This window comes from Phocoena phocoena, chromosome 21 (assembly GCF_963924675.1).
Source record: "Phocoena phocoena chromosome 21, mPhoPho1.1, whole genome shotgun sequence".
NCBI classification, from domain to species: Eukaryota; Metazoa; Chordata; class Mammalia; order Artiodactyla; family Phocoenidae; genus Phocoena; species Phocoena phocoena.
Window position 1 is genome coordinate 17,536,174 of NC_089239.1, and position 25,408 is coordinate 17,561,581.

At 35.6% G+C, this 25,408-nt stretch overlaps 1 protein-coding gene across 2 annotated transcripts in view; it reads left to right on the forward strand.

The window, feature by feature from the left end:
• The window catches only part of TUSC3 (tumor suppressor candidate 3), a 181,989-nt gene extending 165,487 nt beyond the window's left edge, over positions 1-16,502 (forward strand). Inside the window, exons 9-11 of one of the 2 annotated variants that reach the window (XM_065900081.1) lie at positions 3,091-3,181; positions 9,848-9,910; positions 16,209-16,502. In XM_065900081.1, coding sequence (XP_065756153.1) covers positions 3,091-3,181; positions 9,848-9,866 — 110 coding nt within the window. In that variant the 3' untranslated portion in view covers positions 9,867-9,910; positions 16,209-16,502. The remainder of the gene's footprint in view (positions 1-3,090; positions 3,182-9,847; positions 9,911-16,208) is intronic. The other variant, XM_065900082.1, reaches the window with a different exon arrangement.
• Positions 16,503-25,408: the final 8,906 nt, after the last annotated feature.

Sequence of the window (25,408 nt, forward strand, 5' to 3'; positions counted from 1 at the left end):
AATACTATACTTCCGATTACCTCCAAAACCTCCTTTTAGCAACATTTAGAAAGAGGGCATTTCGTGATACCATGTTTTCCAGTGTCTTTGCCTTTTCCATTGATATTCCAAGATTTACAACTCTACCAAGTTCCAGCACTATGTCTTAACAAGGTGACGACATTTTATCCTTTGACAGAACTGTTCCTCGAAGGGAGTTGTAGAAAAAGAATACATGTTTATAAAGTAACATATTTTTGGCAGGAAAAGGGAAAAAACACATGGGAAAAATCTTCTGCCCTGAGGAGCAGAGGTTAGGAAAGGACGACAGCCTTACATTCAGTATTTCCCACCACAGATCTTTCTTTAATTAATATAAAGTCCCCATGTGAGCTTACGATTATGCTTCCAGAAACCTATAATTAAGATTTTCCTCAATATGCTTTGCATTTCTGAACCCTTTTTAAAACCCAGAATGTATGTGTGAGGAACACAGGCATCTGGAAGAGACTCATAATTTATTAAGAAGTTTAAAATAAAATCCAGACTTATTTTTTATGGGAATTTTAGTTATGGTGACATGTATGTAAATCAGTCATAGTGATTTCTAAATATAATTCTTAGGTATCTTAAGTGTTGAAATGTTTTGGATGTAACAGACACTTTAGTCTACCCTCTGTTTTCCCATGATGCCATCTATACACTGTTAGAAAGAAACTACACAAGCGATGAACACATTACTTTCTTTAGTTAATCATTGCTCAGAACATCATTTTATGATTTATGTTTTGAATAAAGAATGTGACGTTCTTGGGACTGGCAAGTAATATTTATAAGGACAAATTCTTATGTGTTTATATATTTATCATGTATCCTTCATATTAAAATAGTAAGAAATATGTAATTTTTTAATTGCAGGTCTATAATTATATATATATAAATAATCACTCCAGCCCCCACCCACTGCCAGTTTATTTATTTGTGTGTCTGTGTGTGTGTGAGTGTGTGTGTGTGCGTGTGTGTGCATGGGGTGGGCGAGAGACAGAAGGGGTGGAGAATGGGAAATATATTTTTTAAATTATCCCTTTTGACTCCAGTGTGATTTTTATTTTTGATATAATACAAGTACTGTGATTATTATTGCCCAGGTCAGAATGCATCTGTGTCGTCATAGCATTTTCTTCTCACAAGTATGTTATCTCGTATGGGCTGCAGTGGTTTGTTGGGTCATTACTGACTCCTGTCTCGGGTCCTCTCCCCCACGTGCGAGCACTTGAGTAGCATCATTTTGTTCCACTGCATAGAATCAAGTAATATACTCTGTCTTACGTGATCACGTTTTGAGGCTTATTTCCCATCAAACACAATCAGATGAGGCTACCGAAAGCGGCAAAGGGAGTGAAAAAGTGTTTTACTCAGCTTCTGGAGAAAAAGACAGAGGAAAGGAAGAAGTATTTGGTAATGCCAAATGTAGGAAGTAGAAAGTAAAGCATCATGTCATTAATTCTGGGTTTACTAAGATTATTGTAAGCACAGTTGCTATGTCTAGTGGCTAGTGTCTGTCATACTTGGACATTCCACAATCTAAGGGAAAAAAGGTGTTTTTCATTTCTGCGGTATTCAGCAACTGTTTTTGCTTTGCTTTCTGCCAATATTCATTTGAAGTTCACCTTCATGAGTGTTACCTGAAATGAAATGCCATAGAGGCTGCAGCTCAACGCTATTAAGCACTTAGGACTTTTCACAATTTGTTCTCAAAACTGAGAGAATGGTATTCTACAGAGTTGAAAGAAAACTGACAATTTCTAGACCGTGTTTCAACAATGCCATACCTTATCTACTCCCTGATTTCCAGGATTGTAATTAAACCTGGTCTAATTTATATGCTAGAATAATTTTAAAATCGTATTTCATCACTATAGCAGCATATAGAACCGTTTAATCTTCCTTGTTTCCGTCTGTCTTAGTGTGTTTAATCTCTTTTGTCTTCCCCTTTCTTTTATAATTAGTTATATTAGATATTTCATTGTTTTTAAAGAATTCCCTGAAACTAACGAAAGGATACAAGTATGGCACAAATGTTTTATTCTTAAGAAACAGTTAGCTATTTCTTATTAAGAGAACTAATTTCTACTTATTTACAGAACAGATTTAAATAAATTTCTATTTCTCTAAATATACCTGTTTTCTTTTATTCTAAACATACCTGCATTTAATTGGCTCAGATTTTTAAGCATTTATGTTTTGTTTATTTTACTAATAGCAATGTATCTTATTCAATTAAAATCCAATATATGTATTTGCGTACATTTTTGTTATGTATATTATATATATTTGATTAGTCATCTACTTTAGAGTAAAATCTTCCTAACCATAACAGAAAGGAAAAGAAATTTCCCTGTTGTCAACTTGCCTTGGACAAAGTGACACTGAAAACCTAGACCACAGCCTAAGCACATTCTGCTGTAAAATACACTGTGTGTTCCTTTGTAAAACAAACAAACAGTAATACCGAGACGCTGTTAGCAGCTATTTAGGGGGATTTCCTCCTGCTTTGACTGTCACAGAGTTCGCATTTTCTCACTCCCCAAGCTTTTGTTCCTAGCCTTCAGTGCGCTGGGACGAACTGTTATTTGTAAGGAACAGGCTTTTACTGAGGCAATAATCTAGCCAATAACCTAAAATTACATTTCTCTGTAAACATTCCATGGCATCTGAAAATAAAATTATATTGCATATTCTAATAATGCAAATGTCTCTGCTAATATAGCCAGTACTTCACAATGCAGGGGCTGACAATCTTGTTTGCGGTTTATCACATGTTTTGTTGTGTTTTGTTTTGATCCCTCTGGGGGCATTTTAGTACTTGTAGGAATTCTGTAAGAGAAGAAAACCACCAGAAGACTTAGATCACTTTTGTTGTTTTCATACCCCAAATAGTACATTTTCATTGAGAAGAATGTGGAAAATAATGATTATCTGGTTTGTTGTACCTGTGTGTGCCATGAACTGTTACATGTAAGTATACTGTGATTAACTGAATGCATTTAAAAAATATAAACATTTGGGTTGTGTGTGTCTAGACCAATGGAGTTTTCTGTCTCTTTCTAGTCATTTGTCTAGTGGGATTAGGCCTGGTGGTCTTCTTCTTCAGTTTTCTACTTTCAATATTTCGTTCCAAGTACCACGGCTACCCTTACAGGTAATATCATTATACTAATGTGACTGTTTTCATTTTTAACTAATAGAATAAATAGAATTTCATTGGTTAATATATATTTAAGGATTAATATAAAGCAGCTAACTTATTTGCCAAGTGACTTTAAACTCTGTTAAGCAAGTTTTTGAGCACCTGCCATGTGTTCTGCATAGACCATATGAAGGAGATATAAGGCATGGTTCCTGCTGCCTAGCATAACATAGTTTTATTTTAGAGATACATGTTATATGCATATTACATATGTACATAAACAGATAACAAAATGTTTTAAATTTTGTGGAATTTATCAAAATTTCTTCTTGTCTTGGTTTGCCTGTCCATCATGATTTTTACTTCATTTGCAAAATTTTTTTCTCATAAAAGCTACCGTTCAGTGTCCAGTAAATTGCATCTTTTGAATTCTGCAAAGTTTTAGCTTTTTTTCCAATAAGAGCAAACTTGAAAGGGAAAATTAACTGATAAAATAATGTCTAGTCACTGGAAGTTATATAATGAATATCTCCTAAGATTTTTACCAACATATTTTCATAATTGGGGATGGAAGGATGTTGAAAATTCATTCCAAAATGATGTTATTATAACCAAACTATACTTTTCACTAAAGCAAAATACAGCTGATGTGCCAGATTAGAGTTGTCCAGGTCATGAATTAGGCAGATTCATTTCTTGACCACATTCCTCCCTCAGCTTCTCTCAAAGGAATAAATATTCCACTTTCTCTTTCTCTAGGGAGTCCTTCTAATAACCCTTCCTTCTCTCTAATTAATAAGTAAAGGCTCTGTATTTCCTTTCTCAGATTTTGAAAACTCTTTTCTGTTGAGATAGTAGAACTAATGATATATTGATAGAAAATAAAATCTCATACCTTACATTCCTTTTGCATGTGAACTGAGCAATTATATTAAGAGAATGTTTCTACATAGGTGATGGCAGCAATGTATAGCTTTTTCTGGGGCACAGAACTATTCCCGTGACAGAGATCTGATTATGGGCTTACAATGAAGAGTAAGACGCTTCAGCCCTACCTCTCTGAGGCACATTTCCAATCTCTTCTTCTCACATTTCCAATCTCTTCTTCTCACACCCATTAAAAATAACTGTACTAAAGGAGTAGAAGAAATGTGAGTATCACATCTGAGCTGTGAGGCCATCTACCTTTAATCCTGCCTGCAGCGTAAGTGAATTTTTAAAAAACATTAGTTCTGAGGGCAAGAAGAGTAATAAGAAAGGCAATTAAAGCCTCCAGTTTCTTGATTTTATTCTTGACATTGGCTATCTAATTTTGGTTTTGAAAATGTGAAGTCAGACTAATCAAATCTCAGATTAAGTAACGCCCAGGAAAGATGAAGTTTATGTTCTTTTTCCCCCTGCCCTACGATTGAGAATCACAGTTCTGTATGACTGGAGTCTTAGTTTGACTTGCATGTTTTCTGTTGATGGAATCTGTAGAAGAGTATTTCTATTTCTCTTAAGTTTTTATTCAGGGTGTCAAAAACAGTTAAATTAACTCATTTCAACCTACAGCATTTACAGTGTCCATGAAAGGTGTCTACTTTAATAAAAGGTGAAGTATAGTAAGGAATGTTGTGCGATTCTTAAAACCTATTTAGTTGACGGTCAGAAAATAGGGGAAGGTAAAGAGCAAATTCCAGCTTTCCTTATACATCAGAGCATCAAAATCTAACAAGAATATCATCCCCTATCTATATTTTCCTAGTCATTATATTGCTATGTTAGAACAAGTAGAGAAAAGTTGTTTTTCTCATTCCATAGAATAATGTTACATTTGACAGAACTATTTTGCTATGATATGAAGAGTTTACGTTTGTCCTTTTTTCCCAAAAAGTAATTGTCATTTAGTAGTATAAATCTCTAATCCTCTGATTCTTTACCAGGAGTGGACATGTAAATCACCTGGGAAGCTTTTCAAAATACATATTCCAGGCCTCACCCTAGATATTCATAGTGAGCATTTCTGAACCAGAGTATATGCTTATTTCTTTATGAGTGTGGCATCAACCATTCTTATTGTGTCACAGTCACACTCCCTTTCCAAGGGCCCACCAGGCTAAATAAGGACTGGGCTTGCCGTTAGCTGGCCTCACGGGGCTGGAAGTGGAGATGTAAGGAGTCAGATGGAAATCACGCACAAGAGTGGTTTGTGAATATGAAATTTGACATAGTTTAGATGAAAACCCCTAAGAGGAGCTGCCAAGAAACAGACTCAGAACAGAGCTCAGCAAAAAAGCCTGGGAAACCCAGTGCACTGAAAGACTGTGACATGTCATTACAGAGACGTGAAGGCAGGATCCTGGCTTTGGCCTCCACTCTTGCAAACTCCACCGTTTGCTGCGCTGTTCCAGCTCTTCCACGGCCCACTTTAAATCATTCTTACTTTATTCATCTCTTCCCATATCCCTTCAAAGCTTTCTAATATTTCTCTTCAACCTCTTAAGAACTTCTGTTTGTATCTGCTTTCCTGCATTCTACCTTTTCCATGGATATAGTGATGCATCGTTCATCAAGCTTCCCTAAATCCTTCTAGCCCTCCTACTGCATAGCCCTCCAGTCATTCATCATCAAATTCTCCTGCCTTGTCAGGTTGATAGAATAGGTCATATGTGTTCCCTTCGTTACATTTACAGCATCCCTCTGAGCTAACAAAGTATGGTAGAGGGGAGCATTATGAGAAAAAATACCAACTTTGCATCTGAAAAGCTTTATTCTCTTATTAGTCTAACATGTGCATATATGCCAGAGTTACTTTAGTAATGGTAGGTATTGCTTTGGGGGTTGTTTTTAATCCACTGCATCATTTTCCTTCAGAATAAGGTTTTTTCTCAGAAATTTTATCAGTTCTCTTGCGAATGATTATGATAATAAATAGATGATTAACATCAAGAGCAAGTGTTGCCAAAAGGACTGGAGAGAGTATATATACCAGAGATTTGGATAAATCCTCAGCTAAGTTCTAAAAACCTGGCAGTATAGTGAAAACAATTTCTGTCCAGCTAGTTCACTGGAGAGAAAGCAAAGGTGATAGCAAAAGCCAGAGTGAGAGAGGGAATAAATGAAAGAAAGGACAAGAGAAATAATTCTGGGAATAGTTGAAAGATGACATGTTAATAAAAAAAGAAAAAGAGACGATTTCCCACTGAATTATCCTATGGGAGAGGCTTGGTCAGTTATGAACATAGTACCACATTCTGAAGGAGCACTTTGCATTCCCAGAAGCACGTGTCTGTGGCACCAGCACTATAGTATTTGATAAATAAAAAAACAAACCAAATCTTGCTCCTATCGGATAAAAGTAGTTTGTAGGGAATGAGAAAATGAGATACTCGACACCATCGTTATAGCAAGAGGAAAGGTATTCCATATTCCAGAGGTATGTCTTGGCCTGGGTACTTCTGAAAAGACATTGTGGATGCCCATCTTCAATGAGAGCTAGTGCCTAGTATAATGAATCATAAACCCTGGTGACCAAGAGCTAAATCAATCCAATCCTTTGTGCCAGACATACATTGAAGTAGGCTTGCAAAAAAAATAATAACTTTCTCAACCAAGACCATTTCCTTGACTTTGAGATGAGCTGCCAGGACAAATAAACAGTTTTCTTCAAAAAGAATGGAAAAACCTCCCACTTCTGCCTACTTTAGATGGTACCAGTACTTTGGATAAGACGAGAGATGTCCTTTACTGAAAATGCATATTTGAACATAACACCATCTACTAACTGAAAAACACCTTTAGCCAGGGGCTTTGGCTCCAATGCCAAAGTACTCTCTTGGGTGTAATGCCCCAGCCTTTGGTATCTGTGTTTTAGGTTTGTGAATTATAACTTTTGTACCACGAAATGCCTCTGATGCACAGAACTATGTCCAGAATTATTTTAAAACTAATTTTTTATTTCCTCACAATTTTGAATTGTCTGATATACAACCTTTAATTTCTTCTATAAGGAATGATCTTTTTGCTTTTCATTTTTATTTTAATTTTAAACCTCACAAAACCTTAAACATTCATGTGCTTCCTATTTTCTGAGTACTTCACACTGCTATTTTTTTTTGTTTTTGGTCTATATACTTGCTGAAAGGGATAAAAGTCTGTTACATGTTTACTCTATTTCCTTAAATCTTCCCCACATTTTAGTCTTAAGGGTTTTTTCCCCACAGTATCAACATGTTTCATGCCATCACTAAATTCTCCCAGATCATCTTTAAGTTTCAGTAAGCAAACTTCCCTCATTTAAATCCCTGATCTACCTGTTACTAGCTCAGTGACTTTGGGAAAGTTAAGTAACTTTTCTAAACCTTGGTTTTCTCATTTGTAAATGGGAAATGTTTACATACTTTGACATTTGTAAAGATTATATGATGTAAATCACTTAGCACATTGCCTGGTACTTAGTAAATGGCACATAGTATTAATTACTCAATAACTCTTTGATGCTAATTATTCTCATTAGTTCTGATATAAAGATTTTACACATTTATATTTAATTTTTCCTAAGCAGGATTTTTTTACGCTAAAGATTAAGCAACTGTTGTTTTGGGTTTTTTTGTTGTTGTTTTGAGTTTTTTTTTTCTCTTTCTTTTTGATGTGTAGTTGATGTACAGTATAAGTTACAGGTGTACAATATAGTGATTTACAATTATTTTTTGTCTTTTTGTTGTTGTTGTTAGGGAGTTTGGGATTGGCAACTGTTTTTTTTATTTGCATGATTCAGTTGGTGAAGAACAGATTTTCCCTGAACCTTTTGATGAACTTAATTGGTCTCTTGAATCCCTTGAAATTATCAGTGAAATATCAAAGATTATTAAGAATTTGATGTAATTACCATCTGAGCCATAGTTCAGAAAAAGAAGGAATTTTATTCTAGTGATAGCACTGAATTCATCTTGAGTATTAAATAAAGATTAACTTTAGGGCTTATTCCATTTTCTAAGAAGAGTAAAATGCTAGTGGTCATACATGAGAGTCTTCCATTATGGGTAATTACTTTCCCACTGACACACTGATTCAAAGTTTTCTTCAAAAAATTTCTATAAAACTATTTGACATATCAAGTCTGTTTTAGTAGGAAAACAGCATAAAACATTCTCTAGTAATTCTATCATTTTGTTTCCTGTTTACGAATCTTTGGTTGTCTTTGAGAGGTATGGTATAATGGAAAAATAATGTTTAGAATCACAAGATCTGAGTTCAAATTCAGTATATAATTTTGTATGTTATAAGAACTCTGGCTCTGCAGTCACACGGATCCAAGTTTGAATCTTCCATTCTCTCTTCACGAACTTTGGGACTTGGAGTTACTTAATTTTTGAGTCTCATTTTTCATCACCTCTAAAAGTAGTGTTTTTATGGGGCTGGATAACAGCTTTGTTAAGTTTGTTTCTTCATCTGTAAACTTGGCATAATAATTAATACCTATCTGAGAATTTTGAGGGGGTAAATTATATAATCAATTTGTAGTGCCTGAAAGGTAGTGGGTTCTCAGAAGTAATTACTTAACCTACCTCTTGCCTGTACTAGCCATTTCAGCACTTGGTTATTCAGTAGCACCTTACCACATTTCATTTTTCATTAAGTATTCATATGTAACTTTTGTGTGTTGCAGTTCTTTTCATTCTAGAGTATCGTAAGGTATTTTAGAGAAGGTCCTTGGAAATGCCTTTTTTATATCTCCAAAGTGTTGTGCACATAGTAGGTGCTCATCATATACTTGTTAATTGAATATGTTTATTCAAAAACATTTTTTGTTTATTCCTTACCTAACTGCAACAGGAACCATTAAGATAGAAACATAATGGAGAGGAGAGTATTGGTTTGCCACAGTGCACAACTCCAGAAGGTGGGATTCACATCACACGATACGCCATGGAGTTGTCAGGTTGTTCCACACTCCCCTCTGGGTGTGTGGAGTGTGTAAACATTATTCCAGACACCGGGGCTCTAAAGATACTTATTGCAACCTCAAAATGATCCTGAGCTGGCTGGCATCAAAAGTAAATATAAAAATGTGTATTAATTAAGCTTCCAGTGGACATAGACTACTCCATTGTCTTAACAAGATACTTATAATTCATGATGGCTTTGGTTACTTTGAGAGATGATGAATAACCAAAAAAAGGACTGACATTCAGTAAGGGAAAGTACAGAATAATAGGTAGACAGGAAAGATATTCCTAATGAATTCTGAGAAAAGTATGCTAGTGAACAAGCACAGCAAGGCAAAAAATCCCAGGACGTACGCTATGTAACAATATCACTTTCCTTTCTACATCTTACTTAGATGTAGATCTTTCATTTGTAGGGAAAATATAAAACACAATCTTGAGCCATACAAAAATAAAACACAGAAATGGTGTGGTGATCAATCCACAGTATGTATCATTGATAAGAATTTCACTGGGATTGCCTTTCTGATGCTGAGTTCCAGCTTTGAAGAATGACGTAAAGGACCAAAACCTTAGAGGTGGTTCAGAGAAGAGCTGGAGTGCTATAGCGGCACTTCTGCGTGTGTCCTATCTTATCTACATAAAGAATACAGTGCTAAATCTTTGTAATACTGTTGTACAAATGGAAATCGAATCTTAAGGACTATTTTCTCCATATTGTTGTATTTCACTGTGGTGTATTGGGAAGTGATCTGGACTTTGAGTGAGAAGATGTGATTTGGACCATGGCACTTTAAAACTGTAACCGCAGGCAAGTCTTTTCATCTTCTCTGAGCCTCAGTTTTCCTCATCTTTCGGATAACAACCATAATATTTATCTCATAAGTAAGACAAGTTGTGGCCAACTATTGTTTTACAAATGCAAGATAACTTAGAACTATGAGAGCTCGTATCCCAGCCTTACGCTGCTGTACTTAGCTGCTACAGGGACAAGCCCTCAGATGAAGTTTTCCAGCAATAGACTTTGACCCATGGACTTAACCACTGACAAACACAGTATGTTTTTTTAAACAATAATATTCGTATGCATGTGTATGCCCACCACTTCAAACAAAATTTAATTCGATTTGGCTACTTCTGTTTTATTACTTGAGGGAGGAAAGCAGAACAGTTGACAGAAATATGTTTAATTCTGCTGAGGAAAAGTATAGTCAAATGCCTTTTCCACTAACAAACAATATAAGCTTTAATATCCAGAATAATAAAATACAAGTCTTCTAAACACGGACTGATTTTTTAATCAATATTTGATATTTCAGAAATAGATACCAGGAACCTGCATATAAATCCAAAGTGATTTTTATATAACACTCAGTGTCCAGGTTTTTTGATTTCGCACTGCAGTCCCTCAAACCTCAGAACACATGGTCTGAGCAGAGACACACACAGCAAAGGAAGCTCTAGAGGGTTATTTCCATTGTGCAAACACAACTTTCTTACGCCGGCAGAAACTCCACCACTCAGCAACCCCCAGAAGGAGGGGAAGAGTAGGAAGCTCCTGTGATCTAGAAGTTCTGTTGCTCACGTGTCCCCCCGCCTTACTCCACATACTAGCTTTACTGGCCTTTTCCCCCCAGACCTAGCATCCACGTCTCGGACCACACCTAGTTATAATAATAATGTTATCCACACTCTTCCAAAGTGCCCCGCTGTGTAGGCTGTAGAGAAGAGGCCTCAGCAGTCGTTCAACTTGACAGCTCTCACTGTGCGTAACTGTAGGTATATCAATAGAAAGGTTTCCATTCCCAAAGATCCCTTTCCCAATTCCTAATAAAGTCCTGAATTTCTTTAGGGCTTTATTTTAGATCGTGTACTTCAGACCTGAAGACTTTTCTGGATTTGGTAATTTTCTGTTACAAAGAAGAGAGCCCCAGGGCTTTTGGCTGAAGAGGCCTGGCTGACAGCCATAACTACTTCTCCCTCGCATCCCCTTAGAACACTTGTGAATATAAAGGTTAGAAAATCCTGAGAACAGTGACTCATTAAGTTCTACTAGCTACAAGGCCAGGGGAACAGGAGTGAGCTCACTTCTTTGGCTCCAAGATGAAATCAGAGCAGCTGCCCCTTATCCACACAAGTGATTTCTGTGCGACCAAGTGCCATTATGTAACCATGAGGTCTGACTTCTTTCCCAGTTTGAGAACAGGAAGTGAGAACATTAGACAAGAAAATTCTGTCCAGCTGAAGATCTTGGTAGAGAACTTAACCTGCTCCCAACTGGACAGAATTCATTCATTCAAGAGCACCGCATACATTCTGGTTTTTTAAAACACTGGGGAACAGATAAATTAATTAAGAGAAGTCAAAACAAAATGCAAACCACTATTTGGTGCCTGTTCAGATATTTCACAGGAAGAGAAAAGGAACAAACATTACATATTACATGTCATATGGGTCTCCAGTAGCCACCCAATAACCAAATCCAGATATCTCTTCTCATTCTGCAACCCGTGTAACCTTTCTAGGACTTTGGTTAACTAGCTCCTCTTGGACAGGCTATGCCCTGGATTTTGTAACATAGCACGCTTGGACCTTCCTTTTTCCTTTTAGATTACTTCTCAGTCCCCAATATACATGTAAAATCCTGATCTTTCTCCTGAGATCTAGAAACAGACCTTAATACCACATTAACACCTCACCCTCAACCCCAAAGCCAAGCTCTTCTCTGCTCCAAACCTGTGTCTCCTGCCCTGCCCATTTTCCCTACAACACTGTTATTCTCAATCATGCAAGATAGAAACCTCGGAGTCGGTTTGGTCTCCAACACTTGCTATTCCCACTGCTGCTGTCTTAATTTATATACCTAGTATCTTTTTCAGAATATCACCCAGCCTCCTAATTTATCTCCGTGTTTAGTCGTTATCATCGATAAGCCATCACTTACTCGAGAATAATGCACAGATATGCACAGATTATGCTGCTGCTTCATCAAAATCCATTGATGGCTAACCAGAAAGAAGGAAAAGTTAATACATGTTCCTTCTAGAAAATATCAAGAAACTGAATAAAATTTTTTATAATCCCAGCACTCAAGTTGGGATGTCAGCAGTTTGACTTGTATACATTTTGAACGTAGGGAAGGGTTATATTAAAGTTTGGTTCCACCTGTTTCATCTTACAGCACAGTCTTCACTGTACCTTGTGGTTTAGAGCAGGGTTAGCAACTACTGCCTTTGGGCCAAATCTAGCCCACTGCCAATTTTTGTGTGCCATGTAAACTAAGAAAGGTTTAAATCACTGGAAAAAAGGGAATACTGTGATGTGACAATTTTATAAAATTCAAAGTTCAGTGTCCATGAATAGAGTTTTATTGGCACACAGGCAGATTCATTTGTTTATGCCTCGTCTTAGGCTGCTTTTGCCCTAGAGCAGCTTAGTTTAGTAGTTCCGAGAGAGACCTACGGCCCGCATGGTTTATTCAGTGTGCTGACTCCTGGTTTAGCCGTAAGGCGCACACGGAATCTGTTCTCATAATTTGCCTTTCCTCCGTCAGCTCCTTTCGCTTAGGTTGCTACCCCTTCATTTCACTTGTTCCCAGTTTTTTCCTGTGTTTGCTTGTTTAGATTGTTCTTTGCCATCTTATCAAGTGCGTCACTGTGTTATACTTTATTGTATCCAGGTCTCTCCTCTAGAGCGGAAGCGTAACGGCCGTGACTTTCAATCATTCCTTTTCTTGCAGCACCCTTCTATTCGTAATATTCTTCTACACAGTAGATGATCAGTAAGTCCTGTTGAATACTGACTGAAGCTGACTTCTGGGGGCCCTGAATTTGAGGAAATAGTTACTACTTTAAATAATCTTTCTCTAGAAAAACTTGATTTCAAATAATAAGCTTGTTTATGAACTTTTGGAATATCACTCCCCAGCAAGTCAGGGACTGCATTTTTATCTAAATCCTGAATATTTGCTATTGTGAGGGAGCATTAGCAGAGAGCCAGATTTAAAGGGAGAAGTGCTTTGACTTTGTATATACAAGGCCCCTCGGCATCCCTGATGGACTTTAAGTAATAATAAAGTTACACACTAGAAGGGAATATTTGCATCCCTTTAGCCTAGGAGAAGGGGAGCTTCTGGGGCATATTTGCTGGTCCTGGCCTCTACCTGTTCTTCCTGGGTACAGGTCAATACCCTTGCCAAGTAGCATCCATCTTATACTAACCTGAGTTAGGGCTGACCAGGCATGTATTCACTTGAGAATAAGCCAGCCACGGTAGTCAGTGTTATAGACTACCACATATAGACTACCATGAATTGTCATGAGATTCATTCATGACAGCAGGTGGACAGAAGTCCAGACAGAAGTTGATTGTGGTACCCAAGGCAGCTTCTCCCTCTGAGGAAACAGACTGCAACACTGAAAAAATACATTCCAAATAAGAGGAATATATTCAGCTTTTAGCATTCAACCGTTTTTAAGTATGATACAAAAGGATTGTATATGTTTTATAATAAGCCTTATTAGGAAAGTTAATATCCAAACAGTATTAGAAGCATGAATCTATGAGAACCATTAGATGATACATCAACATTAGACAGGTAAATGTGAGAAGAGCAAAAAGTATGTCAGACCCTGATACATAGAAATGAGGGAACTTATTTCTTGAGTGATGAAATCAGTATAAAACATTCATACTGGAATACAACTTGGACATTTATATAATAAAAAAATAAAACCAAACATGAACTATTGAATGATTACCTGGAGAATAATAGTTCATACTTTTCTAAGAAACATTTTAACAAAATATTTGACACTTTTGTGCCTCAGCTATTTCCAGTGTCTTGAACAAATGCTTATAACTCTTTATTGAAAAAGATTATTTTAAATATAAATTAGGTAGTACTCTGCTAGATTAAACTTTTATTTTAGTACAATTAATAGAATGATTAGTTCAAAATTAAATATGTATTTCTCATTTCATAATAATATATAAAAGAAGATTACTTTAACAGTTTTCTAAAAATATTTCAGTTTGGAAAAAACCCTGGTGTAAACAAATACCTTGGTAACTAAGGATTCTCAGTCTATTTCAATATTAAGAAAATACAAAGTTCCTTTTACCCTGTGAATGTAGCAACATATAAAAAGTTGTAGAACCTTTTTAACCTTTCCAGCACCAGAAACTTAGCAAGTATAAAATGACCATAAAGGTCATATTACTATTCTTGCTTTTATGATGGTAATACTTTTAGCAGTGCTAAAAGGTGATCTTTAGTATTCCATCGCTGGAAATGCGCGGACTATTTTTCACAAAAAAAAAGGAAACTATAAATTCTCAGGTTTCTTTTAAGTTATAAGTTTTTCAGCTTTACGTATAGTTTTAAATATTTTGTGATCAGGTTTTCTTTTTTCATTAACCCTTATTCTTCAGTCAGCTTTATCTTCAGGGCAGTCTTTTAATTGAGGACAGAGAAAGCCGAAGTGTTCATCTACACGTGACATATATACCTGCTGTGCCATCAGTGTTGTTAAGGATTATGTGGATTGAACAGCATCTGTATCTTAATGTTCTGAGGAATTTTACTTCTGACTCTTCATGGCATTGGTTACCCTTGCAGTACTTAAGTCATAACTTGTTCTCTCAAAAACTAGAAGCAATGTCTTGTTGCACCTAGATATCAGCACAATGATTTCTGTCTTGTAATTTAGTAATTCCTCAGAAACAGATACAGAGTAATAAAAAGTTTAGTTTGTATTGCATAATTACTTTATTATATAATGTAAACCATTATAGATAACATATATTTAAAATATGTTTAAATGTTTCATGTAATGTTTTATAATACATATATTTAATTTTAGCATATAGTATCACCAGGATTATAAAATATTAGCACTGGAAAGAACTTTAGAAATCATCCAAAACAACCGTTCTTTTCACTAATGAGGAAACCGAGGTTCAGAAAGATGAAGTAACGTATGCCTAGGATATTATAATTTAAATGTTCAAGTATTAAACTTACTAGTTTGAACTTTTTCCCAACTACATGGCTTTTCAACTATAGTAACCATTAATATATTTTTTTAATATTTAGTTAAGAATTGGTTTATCTCTGGTTGTCCTAAAGTTATGTTGTCAAGACTTTAGAAGAAAAAGTTGCTACCTGTTAGCAGAAAGGTACAAATAACCAACAAAAGCTTGAAGAATGTTATTTAAATTGACTCACGATTTTACAAACTTAAATAAATTTATTTTCATAGGTTAAAGTTTTGCTTAGGGAAGTTAAGAAAGGAAAAATAGTTACTTTTTACTTGTATTTCTATATGTACATATAGAAATACATATTTGTGTTGTTTCATCAGAATCCGATGATATTTTTATTATGATTTGTAATATATTCTTTTTTGGCTGTTCAATATAATGAAATTATAAAATCCTCAAAAGTCTTTAGTTATTTTAAGAAATGCATTATAAATTAAATAACCAGAAAAAAATATTTTGTTTAGAACGTTGAAACGGCCCACTCCAAATATGTGTTTCAATCCATTCCCTTTTGTTCCCCTACATTGTCAGTTTAAATGCCGATTTAACCAATGGTCTAGCTAACAATGAGAACGGCTCACAGAAGTTACCCATTGGGAGATTAGGATTGACATGTACACACTGCTATATTTAAAATAGATAACCAACAAGGATCTACTGTATAGCACAGGGAACTCTGCTCAATATTCTGTAATAACCTAAATGGGAAAAGAATTCGAAAAAGAAGAGATAGCTGTATATGTGTAATTGAACCACCTTGCTGTACACCTGAAACTAACACAACATTGTTAATCAACTATTTAAAAAAAAAGAAGTTACTCAAACTTAAACACCACAAGTTCAAGTTCTTATGAACAACTGCTTCCACCCCTGACCTATTCTTACCACAAGCCTGATCCCATTACAGGAACTAGTTCAGAGAAATTGCCCTGATATAAAAATTAGAATGAGGTAAAATAATGTAACTGTGACATTTTTATTTTATATTTACATGTACTAATTTAGAATGGGATAAAAAGCACTTAGTGTTTTATTTTCAGCCCAGAATTTTCTTTCTTTTTCAGCTTTTTAATTAAATGAAGCCGAGTGGGATTTGCATAAAGTGAATGTTTACCATGAAGACAAAGTGTTCCTGAAATACTAGTTCAAATTCTTGAGTTCATTTCCTTGCTGATTGTGATAATCCAGCTGTTTCCTGTACAATTTTTTTAAACGTGAGTTTTCCTAGTAAACTTAATTCATAGACATGGATGGTTAAATTTAATATGGAAAGAACAAAGGCATCATCGAAGTGTTTTTCAAGCACATTATATTCACTGTATGCAAGAGGTTGAAATAAATGACAATGCAGTTATGAATTCATGCTTTTAAACTGTTCACTCACTAGGAAAGAAAACCACAATGTTAGTAAAGGAAAACTATGAAATGTATCTTAATTCTTGGGATTGCACAGACATAGATGTATGCATGAAAATATGTACTGAAAAATTATACTTTCTGCAGTTTCAGTATAAAGGACATGTATGGTTACAAATAGCGCTTTGTTCTTTTTTGTTTTTTGTTTTGTTTTGTTTGCAGTACGTGGGCCTCTCAGTGCCGTGGCATCTCCCGTTGCGGAGCACAGGCTCCAGACACAAAGGCTCAGCGGCCATGGCTCTCGGGCCCAGCTGCTCCGCAGCACGTGGGATCCCCCCGGACCGGGGCACGAACCTGCGTCCCCTGCATCGGCAGGCGGACTCCCAACCACTGCGCCACCAGGGAAGCCCGCGTTTTGTTCTTATTCATCATAATTAGGTAAAGGAAGTAGGACAGGGAGCTGGATGAATACTACTCAGATACCTACCCTGGGACATGGAGGTCCTTCCCAGAATAAAAATGTAAAGCCAACATGACTAAATCAACATGCCTCAAGGCATCAGGCAACGAAAGCAACACACCACAACTAGGAATTAATTCTTCTCCAACTTTAGAAGTGTCACCCAAGGATCCAGACTTACAACCACAAAACTAACCCACTATGGACATTTTGCCCTTGTGTTATATGGAAGAAGCATGCCATCAAAACCTTATTCCCAGACCTAGATATAGATTAGTTATCCTAATATGAGGGACTCAATGATGTTTTCTTGAAAATCAAATATAGGAGTGTAACCATTATTATGTTTGTATATTGCATTTTAGTTTATAAAGCACTTTCCCATATGTTACGGTATTTTTTTTCTTCACATCAACCCTGTAAATTAGACAGGAATTTAGACAGGAAATGTAAATTTTATCTGACTTATTTAAGTACTGGAAGCTGAAAGCCACAAAGAAAAAACAGAGCTTGTAACTGGGCTTTCAAACTCTCAAACCTGAATTTCTATTTTCTGTGGTGCTTCCTAAAGAAGGATTTAGAAACACAGTTATTTAGTCAGCTCAATAAACTTTTTTTTTTTTTAGGCTTTGTTATCTAATTTTCATTAGGATCTTAGTAATAACCATGGTGAACTTTGTTAGTTGAGAGTTCCACCTATGTAGTCTCAAACCAGGACCCACGTGTATATCCACTGACCCTACCCGTTTTGTATCTATGAACTTCAGTAAAGAATGGGAAATATAAAAGCCTACAAGGGTATATGAAGTTAAATCCCAGGGCAGTATGTGTGCTAGCAGGAAGAAAGGTATGTTTTCAAAACACAATTATATTCAGCAAAAATTATGAAGTAAATTCTGCACTATGTTAACATTATTACATATTCCCAAAATCTATTATTAAAAATCACATTCATTCCCCTAGTTCCTGTTCACAGATTGATAAATTCAGTATTGCAGTGGCATTGATGGAAAAGCCATAAGTGATCATAATAATTTGTTTAATGTCTACATCTAGGTAGCATTTGACCTATAAATCTTAATCATTTAGTACTTTTCTGTTTTCTAAAGTTTATTCAGCACAAACATCAAAATTGGAGCTTGAGGCCAAGTTTTACATCGAGTAAATGTTTATTAATTACAGTTACTTATGTTTGTCCCCTTAAAGCTCAAAATTCTTATTAACAACAAACATCTAATCTCTCTGTATAAAGCCTAATAATGTTTAATCATGACCACAGTCAGAGAGTTCTCAGACACTGTGACTGAGGTAAGGAAAACTTCCCTATCTCAGATTAGTAAAAAAAAAAAAATTCTAGCCTATATTCCATAATTTTCTCCAAATATTAAAAATTTGCCAACTATGAAAACAATTTTTTTTCAGAATTTCAGTTTAAAAAGATGTGGCTTCTCTATAGACAATTATTACTTTAGGGAAAGGGAAAAATCTGCCTTAAAATAAGTTGTTACTGGAAAGTGCTACAGAGAGTGGCTCAAATGTAGTTTGCTTTCAGAATGTAGCATGTGGAAAATCACATACGAAATATATTATCTTTACCTTTCCCAAATATTTTAAATTGAAAAATTAATTTGTACGTGCTGTTATATCCTCCAATGTCACTTCAGCTAGATTCACTGCATGCAAGACTCCCTTAAAAATGTATTATATGGGGGCTTCCCTGGTGGCGCAGTGGTTGAGAGTCCGCCTGCCGATGCAGTGGACCTGGGTTTGTGCCCCGGTCCAGGAAGATCCCACATGCCGTGGAGCGGCTAGGCCTGTGAGCCATGGCCGCTGAGCCTGTGCGTCCGGAGCCTGTGCTCCGCAACAGGAGAGGCCACAACAGTGAGAGGCCCGTGTACCACACACAAAAAAAATGTATTATATGCTTAACGATCTCCAGTTAGAATAAGAGGAATTAACTTTCCTACTCAGTTGGAGAGAAAAATCTTAATATAAAATTCCATCTAAAGGAGTAAAAATCCATTTAAATCTTAATATAAAAATTTCATCTATAATAACATCTGATGAATAAAGTGTTCCATTTTCCTTAGCACACTCTTCCTTGCATTAGATATTCATAAGAGTAAGCCCAATAGTGTTGTGTGTTTACTGTAATTTTTTTTTTTTTTTTTTTTTAGCACATGAAGTAATATCCTTGTCAGTTAAAATTCAGCAAGCATGGTAATTTGGGGAGATGAGATCTTGTAACCAAAGAGCTTGCCAAGTATTCCCTTTCTTGCTATCATGAGAACCTCTTTAAGGGTACATAAAGGGAGTGGTTATTCTAAATAAGGCATGACATACCAAAGACGTTAAACATCATGTTTTAAGAAGGACTGGTGACAGGGGCAAACACGTTAGCTGTAGCATCTAGGGACAAAACATCTGAGTGGCCTCTCAGAAACTTAATGAACTCCGTGGACTCTGAGGAACATTAAGTTTAAAACATTAAAACAAGATGCTTTTCATACACCAGCAGTAAGCTATACTGGGTCTGACCAATAATCCAATAGTAGTTTTTCTAATAGTGGGAAAGGATGAGCATAGTAGCTAGTTACACTCAAAGGGTATAAATATGTACATATAAGCCCCTAAATTTCCTTATATAATTCATGACCATCTGACATTTTTTTAATTTTCCATACTCTTTATCTACTTATATTTCTGAAATATATGCAAACGTTTATATCTTAACTAGAGTGTAAGTACACAAAGTTTTAATAAAGATCACACATTCAGACTATAATAGGAAAATCATGTCACATTCACCCAAATGTTGGTGCATTACTTCCATTAAAAATACGCATATATGTCAACAAAAATGGCAGAATGAAGAACTCTAGGGACCTACCCCCTCCATAGAAACACTAAAAAAACTGGCAAAAACTGATAGAAATCAGTTTTGTTCAAAGTCTGGGAAATAGTTAAAGGCTTACAGAAACCAAATAAATGCTAAAACAACAAACATAAAACAACAACTGAAACCCAGGAGAATAGCTTAATGGCATTTCATCTTACTCTCCCTCCACCCTCCTCCTCAGTCAGCATCTTAAAAATGGCAGCCTGTGTTCCTAGTGTGGGTGCCTGGTTCTGGAGGAAACAGAACAGACCTTGTTCCCAAAGAACAGTGTTTGTTTTGACCTGTCTGGAGGGTCCTGGGAGAACTGATGCAAGGGTCTTGCCTTTGTTTCACCCAACTCAGAAGTTACTCAGGGTAGCAAAAAGGATACACACAGAGGGCGTCTCTCTAAAACTCTGAAGGTAAATGAACATGCTGCTGCCTGGGCAAAAGGTAATAGCTGGGACAAACAAACAACAGACAAAGAGCTGAAAGCCTGGGAGGAAAACTGGAGAGTGACATACTTTGGGGAATAAGGGCTTTGAAAAGCACCCACATATTCTAAGGAATCTAAAAGGACCTGCCAGTAATGCAGGGCAGGATGCATCCTCATAAAAAATCTGGAAAGACCTTAAGCTTTTACCTCTTGCTGATCTTTACACCCAAGCCCAAGCAGGAAGTGAAGGCTAAAGCAGAACTGTAAACACCCTAGGTAAGTGTTGAAGGGGCACCACAACACAGAGTCCATCTGCAAAGACCAGGATAGTATTTTCTTTTGTTTCCTTTTATTTCTTTTTGTCTCTAGGCATTTAAGGACAGCTGTCACACCACTATCTGACCACTAAGCTCATGAAATAGAAACTTCATAGGCCACACATGATAAAAAATAAAGTTTTTACAAAAACAATTTTGAAAAGTCACCAAACAACTACAACCCACAATAAGCAACAAAAACTCTGAAGAGGGAGCAGAATTCAATTTCCAGAATTGCCATATTGTAGTATTAAGAATGACCAGTTTCAAAAAATAAAAGCATACAACAAGAAAACATAGTCTGTTCACAGGAAAGAAAAAAATTAGCAGAAAAAAATTATCCCTGAGGAAGCACAAACATTGGACTTACTAGATAAAGACTATAACTGTCTTTAATATACTCAAAGAGGTAAATAAAACCATAAACAACTAAATGAAACTATTTGAAACAATGTCTCAAATAGAGACTATCAATAAAGAAATAGAAATTATAAAAGGAATCAAATACAAACTCTGAAGCTAAAAAATGCCATAAATGAATTGAAAAATTCATTAGAGGGAATCAGCAGAAAAGACAAATGTAAGAATCAGTCAACTTGAAACTACATCAATTGAAATGATCCAGTCTGAGGAACAAAAACAAAACAAAAAGAAGGAAGGAAAAATGGGCAATGCCTATGAGACCTAAGAGACCTGTCAGACACCATGAAGTAAGAAGTACTGATTCTCAAATATAGCCAGAGGCAGACCAGGTAAAAGAAACAAGTAACTTGTGCTATAGGGCCACCTACTGGAAAACAAAGAAAGGCCTCTAACTACCAACGTGTTAAATTGTTAGAATCAAAGTAAAAGACAAGCTTTACCTAAAGAAGAAAGGTATTTGCTACTTCAAAATGTGCCGGCAGAGGAACAACTCATCAAGCACCATGAAAAACCATGGTAACAGAGTCACAAAAATAAAATGACAAACCTCCAGAAACCAAACTTCAAGTCACAGAACACTGCAAATGGAGAGAATTCAAAATAGCTATCATGAAGAAACAAGCTACAAAAAAAAAGTAAGAAAGGCAGTTCAGTGAGCTCAAGAATCAGATTAACAAAAGGAACACTTTACCAAAGAGACTGAAACTCTAAAAAGAAGAACCAAACATAAATTCTGGAGCTGAAGAACTCAATAAATGAGATGAACAAATTTGAAAGCATTGAAAATTTGAGTTTGCTAATTTTCTGTTTCACAAGGTCTGATCTAAGACAGAACTCCAGAAATGATTCAGGTAGAAGAAGAGAGAGTATTTTTTTAAAAACTGAAGTTTTTTATAAACTATTTGACTCTATTAGTAAAGACAAAATGAGAATAATGGATATCCCAGAAGGAAAAGAGAGGGAGAAGAAGGGCACAGCGAGTTAAGGAAATATTTGCTGATAACCTCCCAATCCTGGGGAAGTAACTGTATGTAAAATCCATGAAGCTAAGAGAACACCTCATTACCTCAACACAAAAAAAGACCTTCTCCGATACACAGTACAACTGGCAAAAGTCAATGGCATAGAAAAAATTTTTAAAGCAGCAAAAGAAAAAAAGACAGTAACCTATGAAGGGATCCCCATTAGGCTATCAGCTGATTTCCCAGCAGAAACTCTACAGGCCAGGAGAGAATGGAATGACAGACTTGAAGTATCGAAAGAAAAACCTGTCAGCCAATAATACTCTGTCCAGCAAAGTTATCCTTCAGATGTGAAGGGGAAATAGAGGATTTCCCAGATGAACAAGAGCTGAAGGAGTTACTCTCCACTAGACCCGCCCTATAAAGAAGTACTGAAAGCAGTTCTACCTGAAATGAAAAGGCAAAAGTACATAAAACTTTGAGTAAAGTCATAGATGGACAGATTCCGAAAATTGAAACTCTGTATCAGGATAGGTTGTTAAACAATTATAGCATAAAAGTTAAAGGAAAAAGCTATAAAAATAACCATAGCTACTTCAATTTGGTAACAAACTCACAAAATAAAAAGGGATCGTTTGAAACAACAAAAACATAAGAGGAAGAAAAGGACTGAAGTCGTATAGGCAAATGAAGATGCTATCAGCAGACAAAGGACTAGTTTATCATTTTATACAAACCTCTTAATAACCACAAAACACACTTAGAGCAGAGGCACAACATATTAAAAAAGAAGAAACTGACAAAAAACAGAAAACCACCAAACTAAAATGGCAGAAACACAATGAAAAACAATGGAGTTTTAGAGCAACCATAAAATAAAAAGTAAAATGACAGTACTAAGTCCTCATTTCTCAGTAATCACCCTAAATGTACATGAGTTGAACTTGCCAATCAAAAGACACAGGGTATCTTTATGGATTAAAAAAAAAATTAGACCCAACTATAAGCTGCCTCTATGAGAATAATCTCAGCTCTGAAGACAAACATTGGCTCAAAGTGAAAGGATGGAAGATGATCCTCCAAACAAATAGCAGCCAAAAGAAAGCAGGTGTAGCCATACTCATATCAGACAAGATAGACTTCAAGCCAAAAAAGGTAACAATAGACAAAGATGGACATTATATAATGATAAAAGGGACAATTTATCAAGAAAATGTAGCATTTATTACCATATATGCACCTAACATAGGAGCATCAAAATATATAAAGCAATTATTAGCAATCTTAAAGGAGACCTTCGCAGCAACAAAATAATAGTAGGGGAATTTGACACCCTATTTAAATCAATGGATAGATGATCCAGACAGAAAGTCAAGAAGGAAACAGTGGCCTTAAACGATACATTAGACCAGATTGACTTAACAGACTTATACACAACATTCTGTCCATTCTACAGAACACATTCTTCTCAAATGCACATGGAACATTCAAGGATAGACCATATGTTGAGACACAAAACAAGCCTCAATAAATTTAATATGATTGAAATTATATCAAGCATCTTTTCCAATAAAACTAGAAATCAACTGCATAAAGAAAGCTGGGGAAAAATCACAAATCTTTGGAAACTGAACAATACGCTACTGAACAACTATGGGCTCAAAGAAATCAAAGCAGAATTTAAAAAGTACCGGAAGACAAGTGAAAATGAAAATGTGGTACCAAAATCTATGAGATATAGCATAAGTGGCACTAAGAGGGAAGTTTATAGCTATACAGACGTACCTCATGAAACAAGAAGATCTCAACGATCTAACCTTACACATAAAGGAACTAGAAAAAGAACAACAACAAAAAGCCCAGAGTTACTAAAAGAAGGAAATAAAGATCAGAGCAGAAAAGAATGAAATAGAGCCTAAACATACAATATAAAAGATCAGTGAAACTAAGTGCTGGTTCTTTGAAAAGATAAAATTGACAAAGTTTTAGCTAGACTCACTAAGAAAAAAATGAGAGAAGGCTCAGATAAATAAAAATCAGAAATGGTAGAGGAGAAATTATAGTGGATAAAAAAGTAACATGAAAGATTATGAGGAATACTATGAACTATACACCAACAAATTGGACAACCTGGAAGAAATGGATAAATTCTTAGAATCATACAAACTTCCAAAACTAAATCAAGAAGAAATAGAAAACCTGACTAGACCAATACTAGTAACGAGATTGAAAGAGTAATCAAAAACCTCCCCAAACATTAAAGTCCAAGATCAGACAGCTTCACAGGTGAATTCTAGCAAACATTCAAAGAAGATTTACTACCTATCCTTCTCAAATGTTTTCAAAAAATTGAAAAGGAGGGAATGCTTCCTACTCATCTTACAAGGCCAACATTACCTTGTACCAAAACCAAACAAGGACAACACAGACATCAACACCGATGCAAAAATACTCAAAAGAAATTAGCAAACAAAACACAACAATAAATTTAAAAGATCATACACCATGATCAAGTGGGATTTATTCCAGTGATGTAAGAATGGTTCAACATTTGCAAATCAACCAACATGATATACCACAAAATGAAACAAAACCGTATGATCATCTCAGTAATGCAGAAAAAGCTTTTGACAAGATTCAACACTTATTCATGGTTAAAAGACTCACAACAGGTATAGAAGAATACCTAAACATAATAAAGGCCATGTATGACAAACCCACAGCTATCACACTCAACAGTGAAAAACTGAAAGCTGTCCCTCTAAGATCAGGGACAAGACAAGGATGCCCACTCTTGCCCTCTTACTCAACATATTATTGGAAGTACTAGCCAGGCCAATTAGGCAAGACAGAGAAATAAACATTGAAATTGGAAAGAAAGTAGTATAATTGTCACTAAAGATGACATGATTTTATGTATAGAAAACCATAAAGACTCCACCAAAAAACCAATAAAAATAATAAAAGGATACAAAGTTTCAGGGTATAAAATTCAATATACAAAAAGATGTTGCTCTTCTATACACTAAAAATGAACTCACTGGAAGAGAAACTAAGAAAACAATCCAATTTACAGTCACAGCAAAAAAGAATAAAATAAATTGGACAAAGGTGGTAAAAGACCTGTCCACTAAAAACTCTAAGACACTGTTGAAAGAAACTGAAGACACAAAGAAGCAGGAAAATATTTTGTGTTCATGGATTGGAAGAATTAACATTACTAAAATGACCATATTACCTGAAGCAATCTACAAATTCTGTGAAATTGCTATCAAAATCCCAATGACAGTTTTTTTACAGATTTAAAACAAAAAATCCTAAAAGTTGTATGGAACCACAAAAGAACTTGAATAGCTAAAGGAATTCTGAGAAAAAAAGAAAGCTGGAGATATCACACTCCCTGATTGCAAATTATACTACAAAGCTATAGCA